Source organism: Gadus chalcogrammus, chromosome 11, assembly GCF_026213295.1.
Source record: "Gadus chalcogrammus isolate NIFS_2021 chromosome 11, NIFS_Gcha_1.0, whole genome shotgun sequence".
NCBI classification, from domain to species: Eukaryota; Metazoa; Chordata; class Actinopteri; order Gadiformes; family Gadidae; genus Gadus; species Gadus chalcogrammus.
Window position 1 is genome coordinate 7,105,264 of NC_079422.1, and position 21,669 is coordinate 7,126,932.

Below are 21,669 nucleotides of genomic sequence, written 5' to 3' on the forward strand. Positions count from 1 at the left end.
TTATTGTTATTATCATTTACTGTGGGAGAGAAGGTTGGGGGGAGAGTGTTTCAACTGTTGAATCTTGAATCTTAAAGCAAAGAAAAGCGGTACACGTAACCAAACCAACACAAACACAAGTACAAACGGGACATGAGCATGACACAGAGTTAGTCCCATTACTCAACCCAATTAGGGTGAGTTAGGACCTTCAGTCACAGTGATGGAGAATTGGTCTCATTCAGTGAGAGTTAGTGCCATCAAGGATAGAGGGCATGGCTGGATGTGTGTGTGTGTGTGTGTGTGTGTGTGTGTGTGTGTGTGTCTGTGTGTGCGTGTGCGTGTGTGTGTGTGTGTGTGTGCAGGTTGTGTGTAGAGTGGACAGACTCCCCCACACACACACAAACACACACTGCTTATCTGGTTGGGCAGAATGGGTTTCCTGAGGTGGTCAGAGAATGGCCGTGGAGGTGGGACTGAGGGCGCATCCTGTTTGGAGATGACATGTCATGGAAACTGTCGTTATCAGGTGTTTACTTTGTTTCACTCCCGCTGGCATATCCTGTTGACAAGCCACAGCATTAGGTGTTTGTTTAGAATGCAGTGACTTACACAAATACACAAACAAACACAAACACACACAGACATGTACGTGTTTGTGTGTGTGCTTTTGCATGTGCATTTGTGTGTCTGTAGTGTGTGTACACAAACACATAACACGCACCAATTTCTCTTAAATGTGCAGATCCATACGTGCAGGTGTGGGTGCGACAGAGAGCATCCAGGGGAGGAGATACACGTCATCTCCCATGCGTGAACCCACACACATTCAACATTCAACGTGACAACCTCTCATCATGCAGAAGCAGGCGGTCACAGAATGCTCCGGATGACAGTGTAGCCCTACAGGCCCGGATGAGACTGGCAGATCAAGTTTCTCAGCAATGAGTTAATCCGGGGCTATTTGTTGTTGTTTTGGAACAGGCAAAGTGTGAAAAAGAATCTGCCCTGAGCTGTGATGTCGTTTTGCATGCGACGTGGCATTGCGGTTTACTTCCGGCGTATGGCTTGGGAGATAAAGTCGGACGCAGCCGGTTGGATGCACCTCAGTGGGTTGAAGAGCATGAGGAGGAAAGGACGTTTTATGCTCCGTGAGACACAATGTACGACCGGATACAGGTTCATACCCATAATGCTAATGAGCTGACAAGCTCTCTTTCTGTGGCCGATAAGATATATACATGTATATATATATATATATATTTATATATATATATATACATATATATATATATATGGAATTTATATATCATAGAAATGCTATGTGTGTGTGTATGTGTGCGTGTAGTTGTGTGTGCACACCTTGTAAATGTAGATGTATTTAACCAGGAATTGGCTTATTGGTCAAATTTGTATAGAATTACGTCTGAATCCAACGGTTGTCGGAATGCCTAAAAGTTGTAGGCCTAGATTTAAAGCATCAAACAAGCTTTCCAAACAACACTTGTTGTTTGAATTCAAATAACCTACTGTAATTATCGTTATTGTAAATAAAGGATGATTGGAAAAGTGCTGCTGATTGACGTAAAATAATAAAGTGACGCGAACCTCTTTCTCTCGCGCGCGCATCTCTCTCAGTTCGTGGGACGCGGATCGTGATGTTACCGCGACAGTGTGGTTGTGGCGGTCACCAAGGCAACGCCGCGAGCTGCAGTGACGCCAGCCCAAGCTCGTGGTGAGTGGGCGTGACCCGCCCCTTTGCCCCCCCCCTCCCTCCCTCCTGCCGTCCGTGTGGGCGGCCCCGCGCGCGGAAGACAGCGAGCGAAACACGACACCCAGAGCTCCGACAGAGGCACTGGGGGAGGAGAGAGAGTCGCGTTGTGTGAGTGAGTAGAAGAATAAAAAAAGTGTGGAGAAAGAGAGAGGTAGCCGTCTCGTTTCGGAATTTAACAGAGAAGAAATCATTTTGGCCGCGAGATGTCTAATAACGACGAAGATGCGGTCGAGGCGGAGTAAACGGCGACAGGACAGTTGAGTGAAAGTAGTTGTAAACAAGCGAAGGGACGAAGGGTTTGTTGGTTGTTCGGAGGAGTCGGGACGGCTGTACGCTTTTCCGCTACAACTTCTTCGGCGGATTGAACGCTGTGTCTGGACAGCGAGGTCTCGGCCGTTTAACTCAGTGGAAACAACCTGTCGGTGGGCTGAGGACAGGGTTAGCGAGGGAAGAGGCACCCAGGCGGCAGAAACTTTATTTGAGCTTCCTCGACGACTTATTCTTCTTCATTTGGATCCAAAGGCTGAGACCAGACCGACTTTTTGTTCTCCAAGTCTCCGGAGGAATTCTCCCGACACTCTTCGGATCCTTGCCTGCAGTCTGACTTGATCAAAACAATGAAGACCCCCGGAGACACTGGTACGTAGAGACATTTTGGGTTGTGTGTTGTCCGCTACAGCCTACTGTCTGTGTATGTCTTCTCCGTTCAGTAACCCGTGGGCCAGCGTGGCTCTGCCGCCTTGCAATACTAACTTTTTTCAAAGAAGGGTAACTCTAAAACATCCAAATTGTCTTAACAGTTAGTCTAATAATTAAATCAGTGTATTTCAATCTCTGCGCACACTAGTACAACTCAGACCTCTGAGGCGAATACCATGATTCCCGAGTAGATTAGATATGGAAAGCTCGAGTCTACTTAACTCTAGTTTAAGAGGAAGTGGTGTACAGTTGTAAATGTAGGATACTGTATCCTTAATGTATCCGCTTCACACTGAGAATCGTGACAATCTATTTCCCCACGTCGTTCACCTTTTTTTTTTTTTAAATAACTCACTACACAAAAAAATAAACTGAACGAAATGTGTGAGAGAGAGAGAGAGAGAGAGAGAGAGAGAGAGAGAGAGAGAGAGAGAGAGAGAGAGAGAGAGAGAGAGAGAGAGAGAGAGACGGACGTGTTGCCACCAGAAAAGTTATTTCTTGTTGTCTTGGGATGATCGGACCTTTCCAGACATAGAAAGAGCTCTCTGATTAGCCAGAACAATATATTTGTCAGGTATGCCTGTCAGCAAACTTCAGTGAGGCCAGGGGGGCTTTCCAGTAGTCTGTCAGCTGAGCATTGTTTGTGTGAGAGAGGTTGAGTGTGTATCATTTATGAACCCGTGCGTTTCTCTTCAAAATCTAGGAAGTGTCCCTACAAGACACTCATAATGTCAACTAAGCAATTATTATTATTGAATTTTTTGGGGTGTCACAATAACACTATGCTTCTCATTTCTCGGAATTGATGCAGCATCATGGAAAACTACAATGTGTCCCTGTCTTACTCTGCACATTCATTGAATAAGTACTTTTTCTTTCAGGAGCACATTTCTCTTTAAGTCGTGCCTGGTAGGGAACACATTTGGCACCGGGCCATGTGTTGGTGACTGACTGGCTGACAAAGTGTGTGTGGGACGCTTTCCACTCTGGGTCGTTCCCCTCCCCCACCCTATCCCCTCCTGACTATACAGAGGCTTTACTCCGCCACCCCTCGACCACATTCCTGCACAACCCCTCCCTGGAGCAGCCGTCAGCCCGCGGTGGGGGCTATGACATCACACACATCCCACCACAAGTATCCCTTTTACTAGAAAGGCCGTGCTTGTCGTAGAAAGTAGGGTAGCAGTAGGAGGCCGTTGGAGAGTGGATGGGCCGGAGCGGTTCAGGGAGGGAACGGGCTAAAAGCTGACCCAGCCTGGCCTGTGTGTGTTTGGTGTTAGCGCGTGGTCTGTTGGTGTTATTTGCTTTGCAGATTATGTACATTTGTGCGGTACCCTAGAAGGAGCAGAGAAACCTGCACTGTGATCCGACCTTGGAACAAGCGTTAATTATCGGTTGTCACTTGTTGGTAAGTGTGTGGTTGACTGCTCCGCTGTTTAATTCTGTGGAAACAAACACACGACTGAATGTTCTTCTGCAGTGCCATTAGCTTACCTACCGGCTACACTCTAATCCTCCACATGGGAGCCTTTAAATAGTAGAATTATTAAACTGCTTGGGGTTATCCTTCGCTGTGTGGTCCTGGTGGTGATGGGGGGGGGGGGGGGGGGGGACCAGACAATCAGATCACTGGCGTTAACCCTGACTCAGTGTGGATTGTTTGATGCGGCGGACACAGACTGCAGGATCAGATCTGATATAAATAGGGTGTGTGGGTGGGTATGTCTATAGGATCAAAAAAATTTAATCATCTAACTGTTAATCTTGGAGGTGCGGGATTAGGTCTTGTCTTTGCTCGATAAGTCCTCTCTCTCTTTCTATCTATCTTTCCTGCTTAGTGCAGCGCTGCTTTACATTGCCCCCCCCTCCCCACTGTAAGCACACACACTCTATTCTGGGTCCTTCACCACTCAACTCATTACAACGCGTGGACAAGAGGATTTTCAGCCTTGAGCCAAAGAATGGATATGATTAAGAGGGATATGACCAGGTTGTGTCGTTTGTTACCATGGCGTAGTGACCGGGAGGGAAGCCAAGGTGTGCGTTTGAATCCTTCTTAGAAGTCACTTTTTCCCCCTCATCTTACAGGAAGCTAAAACCAATCAGCGTTGTTTACCTGCCCTTTGTTGTAGCTGATTCATTCGTAAGATGTCTTCGGAGTATTGCTGTGGTCCACAGTGTGTGTGTGTGTTTGTGTGCATGTGTGAGTCATCTGATAGGCAATAAGGAACTAGTATCTGCTTTTCGTCGTCCTCCGGCAGTTTCAGCCTTCATTGTGGCTCAAAGGTTGTGCTAATGCTTCATTAAGTACAGGAGATGACTAGAGAACCCACGCACATTTAAAACCACACAAAACCACACACTGATAGACGCCCAACCATGCCATGAAATCTTTAACACTGTTGTTGGCATTCTCACATCTCTCCACTTTTGTGCTTGTTTGTAATTTTCCACTTTTGCTTATTTTGAAAGTTACCATTACCACCACGTGTCTGTGCCGGTCTCTCTTTGCTGTGATGGGATAAGGACGTGTGTGTGTGTGTGTGTGTGTGTGTGTGTGTGTGTGTGTGTGTGTGTGTGTGTGTGTGTGTGTGTGTGTGTGTGTGTGTGTGTGTGTGTGTGTGTGTGTGTGTGGGGAGGAGTGGCGAGACAATGGTGCGGGCAGTGGGGCCGACGTGGGGCCAGGGACTCTCATTGTCCTCATAATGATGCAGAGCAGCTCATAGTTTGGTGGCGCTTTTGACAAGTGAAGAGACCTCACTCCGGCACGCCTGCGGAACTGAGTGTGTGAGAGAGCGGGATGGGGGGAGAGAGAGAGGTGGGAGAGCGGAGAGGGGGAGTGGATCCCCTTGTTGTCGGTGGTTCAGAAAAGGGGCCTGATGATGATTGCGTTCTTCCTCCTTTTGTGCCGCAACGCAAGACGGCGTCCAAATCCCCAATGGCCCCGCAGCGAAGAGATGATTGATGTGTCATATAGCTGTTTTACTAGTTAGCCTAGATTCACAGGCACACACACACACACCTTATGATGTGACACAGCAGGGGACTGAAGGGTAGCTAATGGCTTTGAGAATTAGAGGAATCTTTTTTAAATGACTAAAGATAATATAACGTAATAAGTATACCAGTTCTTTAGTGGGCTGATACCGTACTGATCTAATTTGTTGTTCATGAGTGGATATCTCAATATGTATCTATAGAAACTTTAAACATGCCTCCCAAACATCAAGGAAAACTATTTGACCCATAACTCCAGCTTCGGTTTGTCTTGTTGTTTGTGTTGCTTCCAGGCCCGCCATCTTTGTGTCTATGTACTGATATGTACGTTTTCACTGTATTGACGAGGACAGTGATTTCAGTTATCTCTAGAAACCATTCACACTACTGAATCAACAAACCATTACATGATCCTCTTGGGGCCAACCTGTTTTGTCAGTTATATTATTACCCTGTAATAAACGTATTTCTAAACTACTTCTAGTATATATCTCCTTCGATATAAATGTATATCTGTATTTTCATCCAGCACTTTTGATCTTTCAGGAATAGTTTGGCCGGATTAGGCAGTGACTGCTGGCGATTTCCCTAATTTCACTCTTTCTTACTCTTTTGTTTTTCCGTGCAGCTGACAATTCAATTGTTGAACTTGAACTTGAATGAAATGGCACTGTGGCCAGGATCAACTCACACCGCTCACACAAATACACCCAGAATGCTTTGGTCTGTCTCTCAAAAAACGAGTTGGCCAACCTTTTGAAATATTCTAGGGAGGCATCAACGGACTCTTATGAAATACGTAGTAAGAGAAAAACTCGCGGATGTCTCTTTTGCTTACTTGGCGCCAATCAGACAAGCCTTAAATTCTGAACGCTGCGTCGCCGGTTGACAAATGACCTCTGGTGCCGAGGACTACAGCTGTGGACATCTCTGTATTTAGTCAGGAATGCAGCTAAAAAGTGAACAATGTGTTCAGCCACTCAATACTAATGGCCCAACGCACCATTAGGCCGGGGCTCTGTGGACCAGGGCCGGTCAGTAAGGCAGGGTTACCCTTGACCGCCTGTCTGCCTCTGACCGCTGTCCGGCCGGGGCTTCCGCCGGCCCCCCTCCCCCCCCCCCCCCCCCCTCCACAGTGAGCAACACATTAGGGCCACCACTGGTCAATGACCCGCATGGATTACCTCTCAGACAGATACCCGGGCAGGGGGCAGCCGATAAGAGATACCTCCCTCCCCACTAAAAAAACCCCTCAAAAGGTCAATAATATTAACCTGTTATTCTTTTAACGATATGAAACCTGCTGGACATTTATCAGCCAGCTGTGTGTTTGTATGTTTGTCAGTGACTGTATGCGTGTTGTGAGCACATTTGTACTTGTTCTTTACCTATAAGAAGGGCTTTTTTTTTCTTTATTCCCATTGCTAAAGCGTATGTTAGTGTTCAGCCAGCCTATCGTAAAGGACGTTGATGCATTGGCTTCTCATTTGACACAACGCATGAGTGACTATTGATAGATCATTGTAATGATTTATTTTGTTTGGGGGGTGGGTGGGACATGTGTGAATGCGAACCACATGCGCAGGCACACACACATCGCACACACACATTTGTGCATGTGCACACGCACACTTTTTATTGGAATTCTTGGACCTCCCACATTCCTGCTTAGAAGGCTAATAGTTGCCGTGTGTGCTGCATTACATTCAGAGGGGAAAACACAACAGTCACTATCTCACCAAGCCTTCCCTCAGCAAATACTCATAGCGACGTGCAAAGGCATGCACGCCTTCAAACACAGACACATTTTAACTACCTCCAAAGCATGGTTGAACCCGGCCCGAGACAAAACAGCCCACATACACTCACTACAGTCAAACAAAACCATTATTAGATCAAATTCCTTTCGTCTGCCATGTAGTAGAAATACAATTCAACATTGATCCATGCATGTTGCTTTTGTTCAAATCCTCAGGAGAGGGCTATGAGGGTTGTCGCTCCTACTGCCAGGAACACTTTAAACCTGTTATGTTTGGATTTTATGCCTTTACACCTGAAACTGGATGAGAAGAACCAGGACTTAACTGTTCAGTGGCCTTAAAAGACTGTTTCAATGTACACCTCCTGCCTTAGTCCTGCAAAGCCGGGAAAGGGATGTGACTGGCTCTAGTATTATGGCTTAAATCGGTATGCATGACAAGTCAGGAAATGCAGCATGAAACAATTCAGATTAGAAAAGAAAGTTATTTTTCCAAATTCAAAAGCTGCGTTTGCGGTGTGTGAGTGTGTGTTGGTATTTATTGTAACATAGTACAGGCCAGGGAGTTAACTCAGGCACATTGTTGCAGCAGTTACTCAAGTTTGTCTGAAGTCACGTCAAGCCTGAAAGTATGAGGAGATGAGATCAGTATACTTTGTGTCACAAAGGGCACACACACACACACACACACACACACGCACACACACACACACACACACACACACACACACACACACACACACACACACACACACACACACACACACACACACACACACACACACACACACACACACACACACACACACACACACACTGGGTGTTGTGTACTTAGTGTAATTAATACCCCTGATCTTCTCCCATTATTTATAGTAGTTTAGGTCACTCTGAGATCCCAGAGTGCTGTGTTAATGTGTTGCATCCCAGTCCAGATCAGAACAACAGAATTGGGCATTGTCTATGGCTTTAGCTCTACCTCAGATAACCTGGAATCTGAATTTCAGGATTGGGATTATTGACTTTTACTGTATCATACATTAGAAGTATCTATTTTTCTTCATTCATTTTAATTATTGTAAGACCACAAGTCCAACACACTGCGTGTGAGTCTGTTACTTTGTGAAGTTGTGTGTTTCTCCATTTTCGCCATGTCCACAGTTTATGTGTGTATGTGTGTGTGTGTGTGAGAGAGTCAGTGGGCAGGGTCCGTCCCTGTATCAGCGGGGAGGGTGCAGTGGTCCTCACCCCTGTCTCACCCCTGTGGTCCGGTGCAGTCCTCAGACCCTGCCTGCAGAAAGTCAGCAGTGTTGGAATAGTTCCCCTCGCTATTTTTATCTGGGAATCTGCCTGTTCGCCTGACCCAGGGAGAGAGCGATTGGAGGAGGGCAAATATCTGATCTAATTTCAGGGGATGGGAAGTCACCAAATGCACTTCTCAGGCAGCTGGATAGTGTGTGTGTGTGTGTGTGTGTGTGTGTGTGTGTGTGTGTGTGTGTGTGTGTGTGTGTGTGTGTTTGCGGGGGAAAGGGTATGGCTGTTTGCGAGAGTGTGTGTTTGGCAGTGGGTATTTTGGAGTGTGTGTTGGTGGGTGTGTGTGGTTGTACACTTGGCAGTCGTATCTTGAAATGCCGCCTGGCGCCACCTTTAACTTTCTCTCTCTTTTGACTCCTTTTGACTCGCTCCCTCTTTCTTTCTCGCTCTCCCTCTTTATTTCCCCTCTACATTCCCCCTCTCTTTTCTCCCCTCTCTATTCACCCCATGTAAAGAATTTGAGATCACATTGAAGTAGTTTTCTTTTTGCCATCTCTCTCACTAATTCTGTGTGACTCTCTGTATCTTTCTTTCTCTGTATCTCACTTGCTCTCTCTTAATATTTTCCATGTACAGACTTGTCGTGCATGTCATTCAGTGCGTTGGACTTTGAGCCAACTTTGTGTTGGAGAACGAGAGACTGACTGAGTAGGCAGAGTGAGAAAGAAAGGTGTGTGTGTGTGTGTGTGTGTTGTACCTCAAAGATACTCCCAGAAAACAATCATTTGTTTTGCGCACAGCCGCCCAGACCTCTCATCGGAAACATTTAAACACTTCCCTTGTGTATTAAATACACATATTCAATTAAAAGCTAGCCAGCTCTGTCTTAAATCCAGGGCAGTGGCGTGTCCCACACAAACAGAGCTGCTGCTTCTTCTTCTGCGCTTCCATGTGTGGTTGTGTATGTTTGTGTATTCAGCCACTTCAGCCACAGCCTAATTGCCAGCCGAGAAAGCCCTTCTGTTTGTCAGGGATAGCACCAGTGAACTTTGAATGTTTAGTTTGCTCTGCTCCATGCTCACAAAAACTTGCATGTGCGTCATGAACATTTGTGTGTGTGTCTGATACATTTAACGAGGACATCCTCTGTCTTCTATCAGTGGCGACTGATGGATGTTGATTCTCCATTTGGGTGATTGGAAGTGTGGGCATCGTCTGGGGAACCCACGCACGCGTATGGTGGGATCGTTGCCAACTTGCCAGGATTTATTGGCTTTGTCTATGATCTATATCCTGCAGAACGCTACCTCTCTACACCGCTCCTCTATACCGCTCCCCTCTATACCGCTCCTCTCTATACCTTGACTCCACTCGCTCGACCCATCCCTATGCTCCCCCCCCCCCCCATACCCCTCTCCATTGCTTGGCCATCATTTCTGTGTCACCAATCCATGAGCCAGTCCCCTGTGGCCTCTCCTCTTCCATTAGCTTCCTCCCCTACCTCCTCCTCTTCCTCCAGATCACTCAACCCCTACTCCCCAGCCTCTCTCTCTCGCTCTCGCTCTCTTGCTCTATCTCGCTCTCTCTCTCTCTTCCTCTTCCCCACCATCCTTCTTTACATTCTAGCTTTTCCAACATGGCCGCTGCACCCACAGTACAGAAACCTGTTTGCCCTTGACCAGTCCTGGCCTTGGGAAGGGGTTGTTGATAAACCCTGAAACTACAATCTGTCATTAATTAAGTCTGCTGTTGTTTCTACACATTCACACACTCAAAGTATCAAGTCCAACCGCTAACAGATTTCCTTAATGATTAGTCATAGAGAACTTGACTTTGACTTTACTTGCTCATCTTAAATGCAAATGAGTTCCTGCGCGCGTACAATCACAGTCACACTCACACCAAAACACACACATAGACACTCAGAGGCTCTCCATCATTCCCCAGGCTCCTGAGGGAGGATGTGATGGGAGTGACTCGCTCTCACTGCAGGACAAACATCAGACCCCGCTTGTTTCAGCCATCAGTCATCGGCTACTTTAAATCATAAGACTTCCCTCCTTCAGGACACTGGTGTTTTCCAAAGTGTGTTTTCCAAAGTGTGTGTGTGTGTGTGTGTGTGTGTGTGTGTGTGTGTGTGTGTGTGTGTGTGTGTGTGTGTGTGTGTGTGTGTGTGTGTGTGTGTGTGTGTGTGTGTGTGTGTGTGTGTGTGTGTGTGTGTTGGCCTGAGAGAGGCTGAATAATACATGGTATCATTGGATAAGTATTTATAGGGAAGCAACGTGATTAAACTTTTATGACAAAACTGGTCTTCGGTGCTGCCTAGCATATAGCATATCCTGTTCCTTTCCCGCTGAACGCAGCATGCAGCCACACACACGCATGCCTGCACACACGGGCATTCACATACACGCATTCACATGCACTATCCCAGCTGCCCACCAGTCCAGCTCACTAATCCCATTACTACTATAGAAGACCATTCCTCCCAATTGTATTTCTTTCTTAGTAAACCCGCTTGTTTCTTTCCTACGCCGTATGCAGATGGTAAATCCTCCTAATCTTACTATAATACTTCTACTCTAATACCACTGACGTCTAGGAAAGACATCTTAATAATTGTTCTATATCGTTTATCCGCTATATGTCTCTTTCCTTCAGATATTTACCGTTTAGAGAGGTTTGTTTGCATCCCGGCCTCCAACTACGTACTCTAATCTTCTGTCTCATCTCCACAGTGGCATTTGCAAACCTGAATGCCTGCTGTTGTTTTTGTAACTTGTAATCCCTTCCTCTCCGTCTCTTCCCATACATTCTGATGAGGGCTTTCCAATCTCACACTGCCCTTTTCCTCCATCCCAAATATTTACATTCTCCCTCTACTCTGGTTGGCTGGGCATGACATCTGCTACAAGCAGCTTGACAATCCCTGTGTGTGTGTGTGTGCGTGTGTGTGTGTGTGTGTGTGTGCGTGTGCGTGTGCGTGCATGCGTGTGCAGTAGTCCTGCTCTGGGTCATATTACTTTTATCCATTTTTAGAATCGGACGAGGCCATGTATGATATAACGACCGGGCAGGCTCATGCACACACACACACAGTGAGTGTTGTTTCAGGGGATTACAGCGTTTGATGAGAACAGTGAGCTGAAACCCCTGACTAGACTTCTGTGTGAGTGCGTGTCTATGTGAGTAGGGAAAAATGTGGCAGTAGAAGTTAAGGAGGTAGATGTAAGTTCACAAGGACATCAACTCGGAGTCACGTGAAAATGTAAGGAGCCGTTAGCCTAGCCTTGCTTAGCCTAGCCACGGCTGAGATGGAGAGACAGAGACACGGTGTGGCACTTCCCATGAAAACAAGAAGAAAACGAGTTGTAAGCACATGTAACGGCGTGCGGGAGGTATGCTAATGTAACGGCGGGCATGCATTACATGGGTAACAGTGTGCCACTGTGCGAGAGGGGTAGTGCTGGATGAATCAGGGGTCTGTTCAGCGGGAGGTTGTAGCGTTTGGCAGGGCAAGTGTGCAGGTCGCTAGGACTCCGGGAGTCCTCCTGAATCATTTCTGTCCCACAGTGCAGATTTCCTTTTAATGCGTTGGAGGCCCCGGCGCTGTGCCTTCTTGTTGTTCCCTCCCCGGCTTCACCTTGAAGCCGGGGAGCCCAAGCATCGGTTATATACAACTTTTAGGAAAATCGTTTTTTATTTCAGGGCTTTTTTATTTTTTATGTGCTGCTACATCACCTAGACCTACACCTGCCTCGTGCTGCCCACTCACTCACACCACACACACTGGGGTCTTTGTGCTGCATTCTCAAACACCAGCCAACCACATACACACAAACGTGCGCACGCTCCCATACACACACGCGCTCCCATACACAGCGTCCCTCCAGCTGGCACTGAGGCTGTGTGTGTTTGTATGCGTGTGGGTGTTCTCCTGGGAAGGTATTATACTTGTCTGACCCAAGTATTAGCATGTTGCCTCACAAAGCTACATAGAATGTGTGTGTGTCATTAATGTTGAAATGCAGAAGGCGTAGATGCCTCATGGATCTATGTCACATCTATTGTGTGTGCGCACATTTTGAGGAGTGATCAGGTTTGGCATTGTACAGCTGTAATGCATCCAAGTTGTGTCTGAACGGGGAATCCCCCAGTCCACCCTACACCTGGGAACACTAATCTGATGTGAGCAATGAGTACTTTTAAAAGGTACGCAAGACAATGGATTACATGCCTGTGTGCTTGCATTTGAGTGTGTGTGGTTGATCAGGGAATGTCCAACCTCCTCTCCTCTCCTGGCCCAAAGTTGCATTGAGTAAGGAATGACCTCATGTTGTGTACATGTTATACACTGTGCAGAATAATCAGTGTTTGTCCACGCAGCAACTTGCATAACCCCGTCCAACAGTACGCTGGAAGAGGGATAAAGTTCACGACTATCTCTCACATTCGGTTCCCTCTCTCTCAATGTGCCAGCTCACTTCCTTCCACACTCATTTTTCTTCCTATTTATTAATGAATGTCCTGTCTCTCTTTCTGACTCTCTATCTCTGTCAGGCACTCTCTCTCTCTCTTCCTCCCTCCCTCCTGCCATCTCTCCACCTTGCCCTATGCCTCTGTGTTTGAAGAAGAGCGGTGCTGTACGGAAATATTGGAGGCCTTTCTGCCCTTTAAAACTCTTTGATCAGACGCTTTTATTTTGACGGCCCTGGCCACACACCCTTTTCCTTTCATGAAATAAAGCAGCGGATAGATTTTGGCGTTGGCGTTGCTAAATCAGAACAGATGTAAGAATCCAGTGTTTTAATTTCACATCACAGCACAAAGACTAACCCACATCCTCTTTGTGATAAAGATACGTCCACGAGAAGGTAAAAGTGCCGCTCGCTCTTAGTAAGGTAACCTTTATCACAAAAGATTCATGTTGGTTCCCTATAGCTCCCCTTCTGCATTATTAGTGATTTATTGTTATGATATGAATGTTGTCAGGTTTATGAGGTAGTTATTAAATAAAGTTAACCAAAGTACATCTGTGAGCATACTAAGAGCCGTCCCGAAAGCACTGAGGACCTGTTTTCTCTCAGACCTGTGTCATTTACAAGCTAGGAAGAATCAGTGTGAGACTGGCTGCCTTTAAACCTCTCTTCCTGGATAACTGGCCTATTGTCAGTGAAGGTTACACGATAGCGGAAATGGTTATGGCCGTGCAGATGAGGAGTACCTGAATAAAGAACATCAGACATCCAGTGATGATCAACACCTACAAGAATAAACCCGACAGTACCATTGTCAAGGCTCATCTCTGGTCTAGAGTACAGAATTGAAATGACAGCATCAGTTCAACAATCACTATACCTCTGAATTCATTCGCTAAAATCATGAGAGGGAGGGATTTTATATTCAGTATCAGCAAAACAGTGATTTAGTTGTAGGTACAACCAGGCCGCAAGACTGAGGCGGAGTGATGCAAGTCCCAGTCCTGTTTACTCTGCACATCAGCATTCATTGAAGGCCCAATACAATGATTCGGTCTGAGCTCACGTTTCAATTGAAAGAGCAGCATGGAACATTAACATTGTCAAAGAACGTTGAACAATTCACAAATTGTGACAGAAAATAGGACACAAGTAGTGTAGGACATTAACGTCAATATAAAAATTTAACAAAGAAACATCTCTCCCCCCACCTCCTCCCCTCTCTCTGTGAGGTTACAACATTACCAGTCTCTATCCTCCTCGCTGCCTGGCTCTTGCATAACCGCCAGCCGGATTTGCGCCAGCTGAGAGAGAGAGAGAGAGAGAGAGAGAGAGACTGACTGACTGACTGACTGACTGACTGACTGACTGACTGACTGACTGACTGACTGACTGACTGACTGACTGACTGACTAGTGTGATCTTTGCTTGTGCCTCTGTGCCTGTGTGTGTCTATCAGCGTGTGCTGTCTCAACAGGCAGCACGGATAATCACTGTTTATCCCCCAGTTAGCATTGGGCTGCCAGGAGAGAGCACGCGCCTACCGCACGGCCAAACACAAACACGCACAACAGGGGAGACTGTGATGATGTACAAATTTGGACATTGAGGCCAAAAGCTCTCACTGAAGAGCAGGGACCACGAGCCTACTTGGCCTCACTTCTACTTTAAAGGGCTTGCACGGCGATACACGCGGAGACACACACACAACAAGGCACGCAGAGAAACATGAATTGAAGAACAAAGCTAAGGCCTGGGGAAGTGAAGGTTATTTTCTTGTTCTCGCTCTCTCCCCCTCTATTTTACTCTCGCTCTCTATCTCTCACTCCCTCTTAAATGGACAATGCACCGGCTGGTTACGGTGTCGGGCGAGGTGAGAGTTACGTAAGGATGATCAACGCCACCTAATCAGCTTTAGGAGGTCCACTTAACGAGCTGAGGTAGGCAGGGAGGGAGAAGGTGGGGGGTTGTGGCATGGGCAGTGGAATACAGAGAATATGGGTGAGAATGGCTACAGAACAGAAGAGGGGGAAATAAGTGGAGTATAGGAGAAAAAGAAAAAATATGCAGTAACACTGCATGTGTCCAGCCATTGTGTCTCTCACTCACTCGCACGTTATGCACTGCTCTCTTTGTCACTCACAAAACGGACTCCCGTGTGTGTGTGTGTGTGTGTGTGTGTGTGTGTGTGTGTGTGTGTGTGTGTGTGTGTGTGTGTGTGTGTGTGTGTGTGTGTGTGTGTGTGTGTGTGTGTGTGTGTGTGTGTGGGGGGGGGGTTGTAGGCAAATAGAGCTTGCAGATGTGTACTTGCAGTCACTGCCCCTTATGTATGCACTAATATGGGTCAAAGGACAGGCTCATACTCCTGCCTGTGTGCACTTGCAACTGGTGTGTGTGTCATTCTGTGGATGTCTGTAGAGGTAAAGCAGGACTAGAGAGTACAAGACGTGCGTGTGTGTGCTGCGTACACAAAACGATTTGATTCTGAGTGACGGTTGCTTATTGCCATACCAACAGTGCTCTGACCTTTCTCTGAGCAATTAAAGCCACTAACAGGCTCTCTGAAGTACATCTCCTTTGTTTAAAGTACTGATTACACAGCTTCTACTGAATTATAGCATTTGCGGTGCTCTGACAATTTCATTTTTGGTTCTTGCTCACGGTGTGTTTAGGATTCTTGTTTTAAACGGAAAGTCTCAGTTGAAGTCCATTCCTTCTTGGATGCCTTCTGATGGTAGGGCACAGCATTTACAAAACCACAAAGCTCATATTTGTTAGCATTCTCTGAGGGAAATTGGGCTTAATTATAATCTTCTTGGTGATTTCACATTCTCCTCCATCGTGATGGCAGACATGTTGGTCTGCTGCCTGTGCAGCCACCAAGACAGTGGTGCTCCAACTTGTGGGGATCTAGTGATAGAAAATGTATTGGCTGCTTTACGATATTCCCAACTAATGAAGTCATGATGCTGATATTGATGAGATGTTTTTGCATAATTGCACAGCCTTAACACACTGCTCAGGGCGTAACTTCTGATGGGCATTTCATATTATTTCTGGCATCTTTATGGGAAAACAATTTTTAAATAACAGTTAGTTGCAGCTGCAACACACACAAACACGCATGCATGCACATACGTGCGCGTACACACACACACAGACAGAATAGTGTGTGGACGTAGACAGGGCTTTTGGTCTTTCAATGTGGCTAAATTTAGCGACGGCAGAATAATGGCAGGAAAAGGCTCAGGCCTGGACTGAGGGGGGAGTGAGGGAGGGAGGGATGGATGGAGGGGAGACGAGAAGCAGAGGAAGGAATCCGTTGCCGGCACTGGGTAAAATGGCGTGTATTTCTGGCGTGTTGCGTGCACCCTGCTGACGCACTGGGGCCACTACTGGGGGGACAAACAAAGTCAACAAAAACGTGCGTGTGTGTGTGTGTGTGTGTGTGTGTGTGTGTGTGTGTGTGTGTGTGTGTGTGTGTGTGTGTGTGTGTGTGTGTGTGTGTGTGTGTGTGTGTGTGTGTGTGTGTGTGTGTGTGTGTGTGTGTGACGCGCATGGCGGGAACATATTGCTCCTAGCAAACTGCAGACGAGGGACGATGAAGAGGTGGGTAGCGGCGCTGGGGTCGCTGAGCCGTGCCCGAGAGAGGGAGGCGCTGCAGCCACGCACACAGAGAAGTGGGTCAGGAAAACACTCTCACCACAAAGTCATCAGGATGCTCCTTTTGCACTTTTCTGTTTACAGACCATAATGTTTGTAATACTTTGTCAGCATGGTGTCCCCCGGTCTGGGAATGGTGGGATTCCATTTCTGTCTTTCACTCCAACGTGTGTTTTCAACAGCCGCTGCCCGCTCTCTATTAACATGGAAAATGGTCTTCTTCATATTTAGTTATTTGTTATTTGTTATGGTATTATATGGTATTTTAAGATTATTGTATTTATGGGGGCTAGCGCTGTCTTGGCATTCAGAAGAGTACACAAAAAAAAAAAGGGTTAAACTATGCAAATAAATAACTGGTAGTCAACTGCCGAATAACTACCTATTGTATGTTCAGACTGTTTCCAGTGTTTGATGCTCAAATAAAACATTGGGAACCAAATGCAACTAATGTGTTAATCTGTAACAGCTATTGGATGGGGTTAACACTCAAAGCATGTTTGTTTTCATAGTAGTATTAGAAGTTTAATTACGTTCATGCGAAAGCCAGCCTTCCTCTACCATTGTCATCCCTTTCTCTAAACTACTTAGTTCGTACCTATCTTTGGCCCAAAAGTAAAATCGTTTGATCTAGGGAGTACCTGAGTGTCTTCATTAAAAAAAAAACGTTCATAGTATAGTTGTTAACAAAAGAGAGGACGCAGAAGCTTGTTTCAAACGGCCAAGATCAGGGTTTGCGCCCGAATAAAAGACATGATGTATGTAAAACGAGGTTGAAACGTATCAAAGGACGAACCCACGTCTCCTTTCCTCTCCCAGGCCGTGGTGATGCAAGGCCTGGGCGGCAGCCTGCTCCGGCCATAATCAGAGTAATGACCCGTCCATTAGTGCTGCGGAGGCTGGAAATTGCTCCCAGCCTCGGTGTCACCTTTTCCCCCAGGCGGCAGGAAGGTGTCAGGGACAACAGATCCTGTTGGTAGGCCTCTCCGCTCCCCTGTTTACTCATCACCCCGGGGGGCTGTTTAGAAAGACGTGACACTGGCTCTCTCCACCCTCAGACCCAGCCTTTCCCAGAGGCACACCCACTCTACCTGCAAGGTGTGTGTGTGTGTGTGTGTGTGTGTGTGTGTGTGTGTGTGTGTGTGTGTGTGTGTGTGTGTGTGTGTGTGTGTGTGTGTGTGTGTGTGTGTGTGTGTGTGTGCATATCTGTGTGTGTGCATGTGAGGGGTGTAATATAGATGGTGACTATCGCCATGCAAGTTGTCGCAAGAATAGTGAGAACAACAGCTCTCCCAAGGGCCGGTTACCAACCCCATACTCACGTGGAGTTGAAACAACACTTCAGCACTCATAACAAGACCTACACATGCACGCACGCGTACACAAACACACACACACACGCAAAGCATATATTTATAGATATTATACTTGCTGAGAACACTTTAGTGACTTGTAATTCTTATTTTTAGGTTGCATTCAGCGGGACACGTGTTAGGGTTTATTCAATATTTCAAAGGTGTCAGTCAAATATACCCCCCTAGCTGGAAATGAGGGCCGAATCCACTATCCTGTTAGGACTGATTGTTCAGGTCAGGTGGCCGTATCCCTCTCTTCCACCAACCTCCAGCCTTGGTCTCTGCACCCTGCTCTCAGAATGGTAATCTGTGTTGGAATGTGCTGGCTTCAGACAAAGCATGCCTGGCCCCAGTAGTGATGCACAACATGTCCAAGTCATGCGCCTACTCCAGTATGAATTACTATGAAAAATATCCACCTGCAGACACTGCATTGCGATATTGACAGTCACATTCTTGCATTTATTTGTTTGCATATAATACATATAAATGGTGAGGTTAACATCGGTAGAATGTGTTGAGCCTACGTATGCTAACCTTCGTTGAAAGGTCCACAGTAGGAGAGCCAGTGGGTGTCTGTTTAACACAGTTGGATTGAAAATACAAAAATACCAGTCACGACACCTCAATCGCTAACATGGGCCTGCAGCCGCGTGACCAAAAAAATCATCTGCTTCATAACGTTGTTAACATGGACCTCCGTGTTTAGAGAGAGCGAGAGAGAGAGCTGTAACAGTATTCTCTGCGTGGCATGTTGTGTTTAGTTGTTGTCGTGCCAGGTTGTTACCGAAGTGCTGCTGGGCTTGGTTTAATTCTTACGTGTGGGTCACCTTGAGCCTCACGGGGTGAAACTGTTCTCTCTCATCCCGTGTGCACACACACACACACTCACGCACTGACACACACACACAAACTTGTGCATGCAGACACAGATACACACAAACACACACACGCACATGCACACGCACGCACACACACACACACACACAGAGAGAGAGAAAAACACAAAAACTGACACACGCGCACACAAACAATTACGGACACGCACACACAAGGACACGCTCGCGTCCGCACATACTTTCTCTGCTGTGCTGCTCAGAACTCTGTCTCTTCACGACTACCTGTTGCTGGCAGATTGCAGCTCTTCTCTTCGTTTCTCTCTCTCTCTCTCTGTCTCTGTCTCTGTCTCTGTTCTCTCCCTCTCTCCGCTCCCCTTTCTAATAACTGTTCTATTTGAGTCCATGTTCTAGGCTTGAAATGATTAATTGTCGTTTATGCATTATTTTTTTGTTCTGTTTGTTTCTGGGGTTTATTTTTAGGGCCTTAAGTGTCTGGTTGCTAGGAGACTGTGTCCAAGAGAGACGAGAGAGGGAGAAGCGAGGGAACAGAGCATAGTTAGCCTTGTGAAGGCTGTATCACAAACACGCTCACGTACTGAGTCAGCACTGACACACACACATACACACACACACACACACACACACACACACACACACACACACACACACACACACACACACACACACACACACACACACACACACACACACACACACACACACACACACACACACACTAAATGTACACATCCCGGCTGCCTCCGTGGATAGCTGTTATTGTGAACTTGTTTTCCAGGTGTGTGTGACTTGTCCTTCCCCCTGTACTGCTTGTCCCTGTGTTTGTACACACGTGTTTCCCCGCTGCACAAGCACCTTCCCCGAGCACGCGCGCACCACCTCCGGCGAGCGTCTGTCTTGAGTGTCGTTGCTCATGATGTAACTGCCCACCCATTCTCTCATCAAAAACACATTCGCTCAAGTTCAACCGGTGCCCAAGCACCATGTGTCCCCACTTTCTTGCTCAGTTTGACATTTCAAGCAGTTTTTCACCCTTCCGTTTAGGAATTATCCATCTGTTACCAAGGGCACATCCCTCCTCCTGAGCAGCATGGCAGGATGTGTTGTTTTTAAGTGAACAGTTGCCCAATCAAATACCCTGTTCGCCTGTTGGTCTGCGCTGGGTCGGACGGTCTCCTGGTGTAAAAGGATTGGCAGCAGTAGAATTAAAAAAAGAATTAAAGACGTACTGGAATACATCTGAAGCACGCGTGCACACACACACACACACACACACACACACACACACACACACACACACACACACACACACACACACACACACACACACACACACACACACACACACACACACACACACACACACACACACACACACACACACACACACACACACACAGGAAACAGACCTGTTGTTGTGGTACATAACAGTTGCTGATTTCCTGTCCTGCTCTAAGTGGCACATTCCAGGAAACTCTCCCACTGTAGTGCCACCCAACTCTCTCTCACACACACACACACACACACACACACACACACACACACACACACACACACACACACACACACACACACACACACACACACACACACACACACACACACACAGCAGAGAGGGCGAGCTGAAAATGTGTTGCTCTTTGGCCACCCCTCATTGTCATCCTAGCAGATGACCCCGCAGCCCGTGTGGAGGTAGGGAGTGCAAGCGATGTGCTGCTGGAGGTGAAGTGTTAAAAGGCTGCTTTGTGCCAGGCGCTTGGCCCGAGCAGTCCATTAACGGTGGGCTGTGATCTTCAGGGAGAGCGGGTGGGCCGCTGGGGCACAGGGAGGCCCATCTGGAGGTTGTGGGGGAGGGGGGTGACGGAGGCGCCTGTGGTGGACTGTTGCATCTATGTGTCAGGCCTCACTTGTCACAAGTTGACTTGGATCAGAGCTATGGGACGACCTCGAGAAAATTCACATGTCTATATTTGATCTGTTGAGTTTTTGTATAAATATATTTCATGTACTTATTCCTCATCAAAGCCGGTCTAAAGCATTTTATTTTAGCAGCACTTTGTAGGTTTAGTACTTGTATGTCATTTGAGTATTTTGTATGTATTTCTTTTCTGATGTCAAAATGTAGGTTCTCTATGTTGGCTTCAGCAGAAAGGCTGCTCCCATGAAGAGGAACGCCAGGTGGGATAGAAAGATTGCTTTAAGATATAGGTAAAGCTAACCCAGTAGCTCTAGTAGCTGCAGTAGCTCAGGAGGTAGAGCGGGTTGGCTGGTAACCTGAAGGTTGTTGGTTCGATCCCCGGCTCCTCCTAGCTGAGTGTCGAGGTGTCCTTGGCTCCCGACGAGCTGGCTGTCGCCTTGCATGGTTGACTCCGCCGTCGGTGTGTGAATGTGTGCGTGAATGGTGAATGTGAGGCAATATTGTAAAGCGCTTTGAGTGGCCAATGGTTAGAAAAGCGCTATATAAATCCAGTCCATTTACATTTAACCCAGTAGAAATGCATTAGCACTGAGGTGAACTACCCCAATAGAAATGCATTAACACGAAGGTGAGTATCCCCATCCCCAATAGAAATACAGTACCTCTGAACTCACAGAGGTAAGCGGCAATTTAGCCCACATAATGGTTTATACTAACATGGAAGACACGGCTGCAGTCCAGCATCTAGTGTGGTAGGAGGAAAGAGGAACAACACATGAGGTATAGCTTTGAATGGTGTGGATTATTTAACATCAGGAAAACCCTTGGTGATGTCCCCCACAGTGTGAGTGGCCCCATAGGGAAAGTGGTGTGTCATTACCTGGCTTCACTCAATTAAAGTTTCAAATCAAACATAGATTGGGTTACAACCATTGTGTG

The 21,669-nt window shown here is 46.8% G+C and overlaps 1 protein-coding gene across 1 annotated transcript in view; it reads left to right on the top strand.

The window, feature by feature from the left end:
• Positions 1 to 1,819: 1,819 nt before the first annotated feature.
• erfl3 (Ets2 repressor factor like 3) overlaps positions 1,820 to 21,669 on the top strand; it is a 41,630-nt gene continuing 21,780 nt past the window's right edge. The window contains exon 1 of the mRNA XM_056602114.1: positions 1,820 to 2,392. Coding sequence (XP_056458089.1) covers positions 2,371 to 2,392 — 22 coding nt within the window. The 5' untranslated portion in view covers positions 1,820 to 2,370. The remainder of the gene's footprint in view (positions 2,393 to 21,669) is intronic.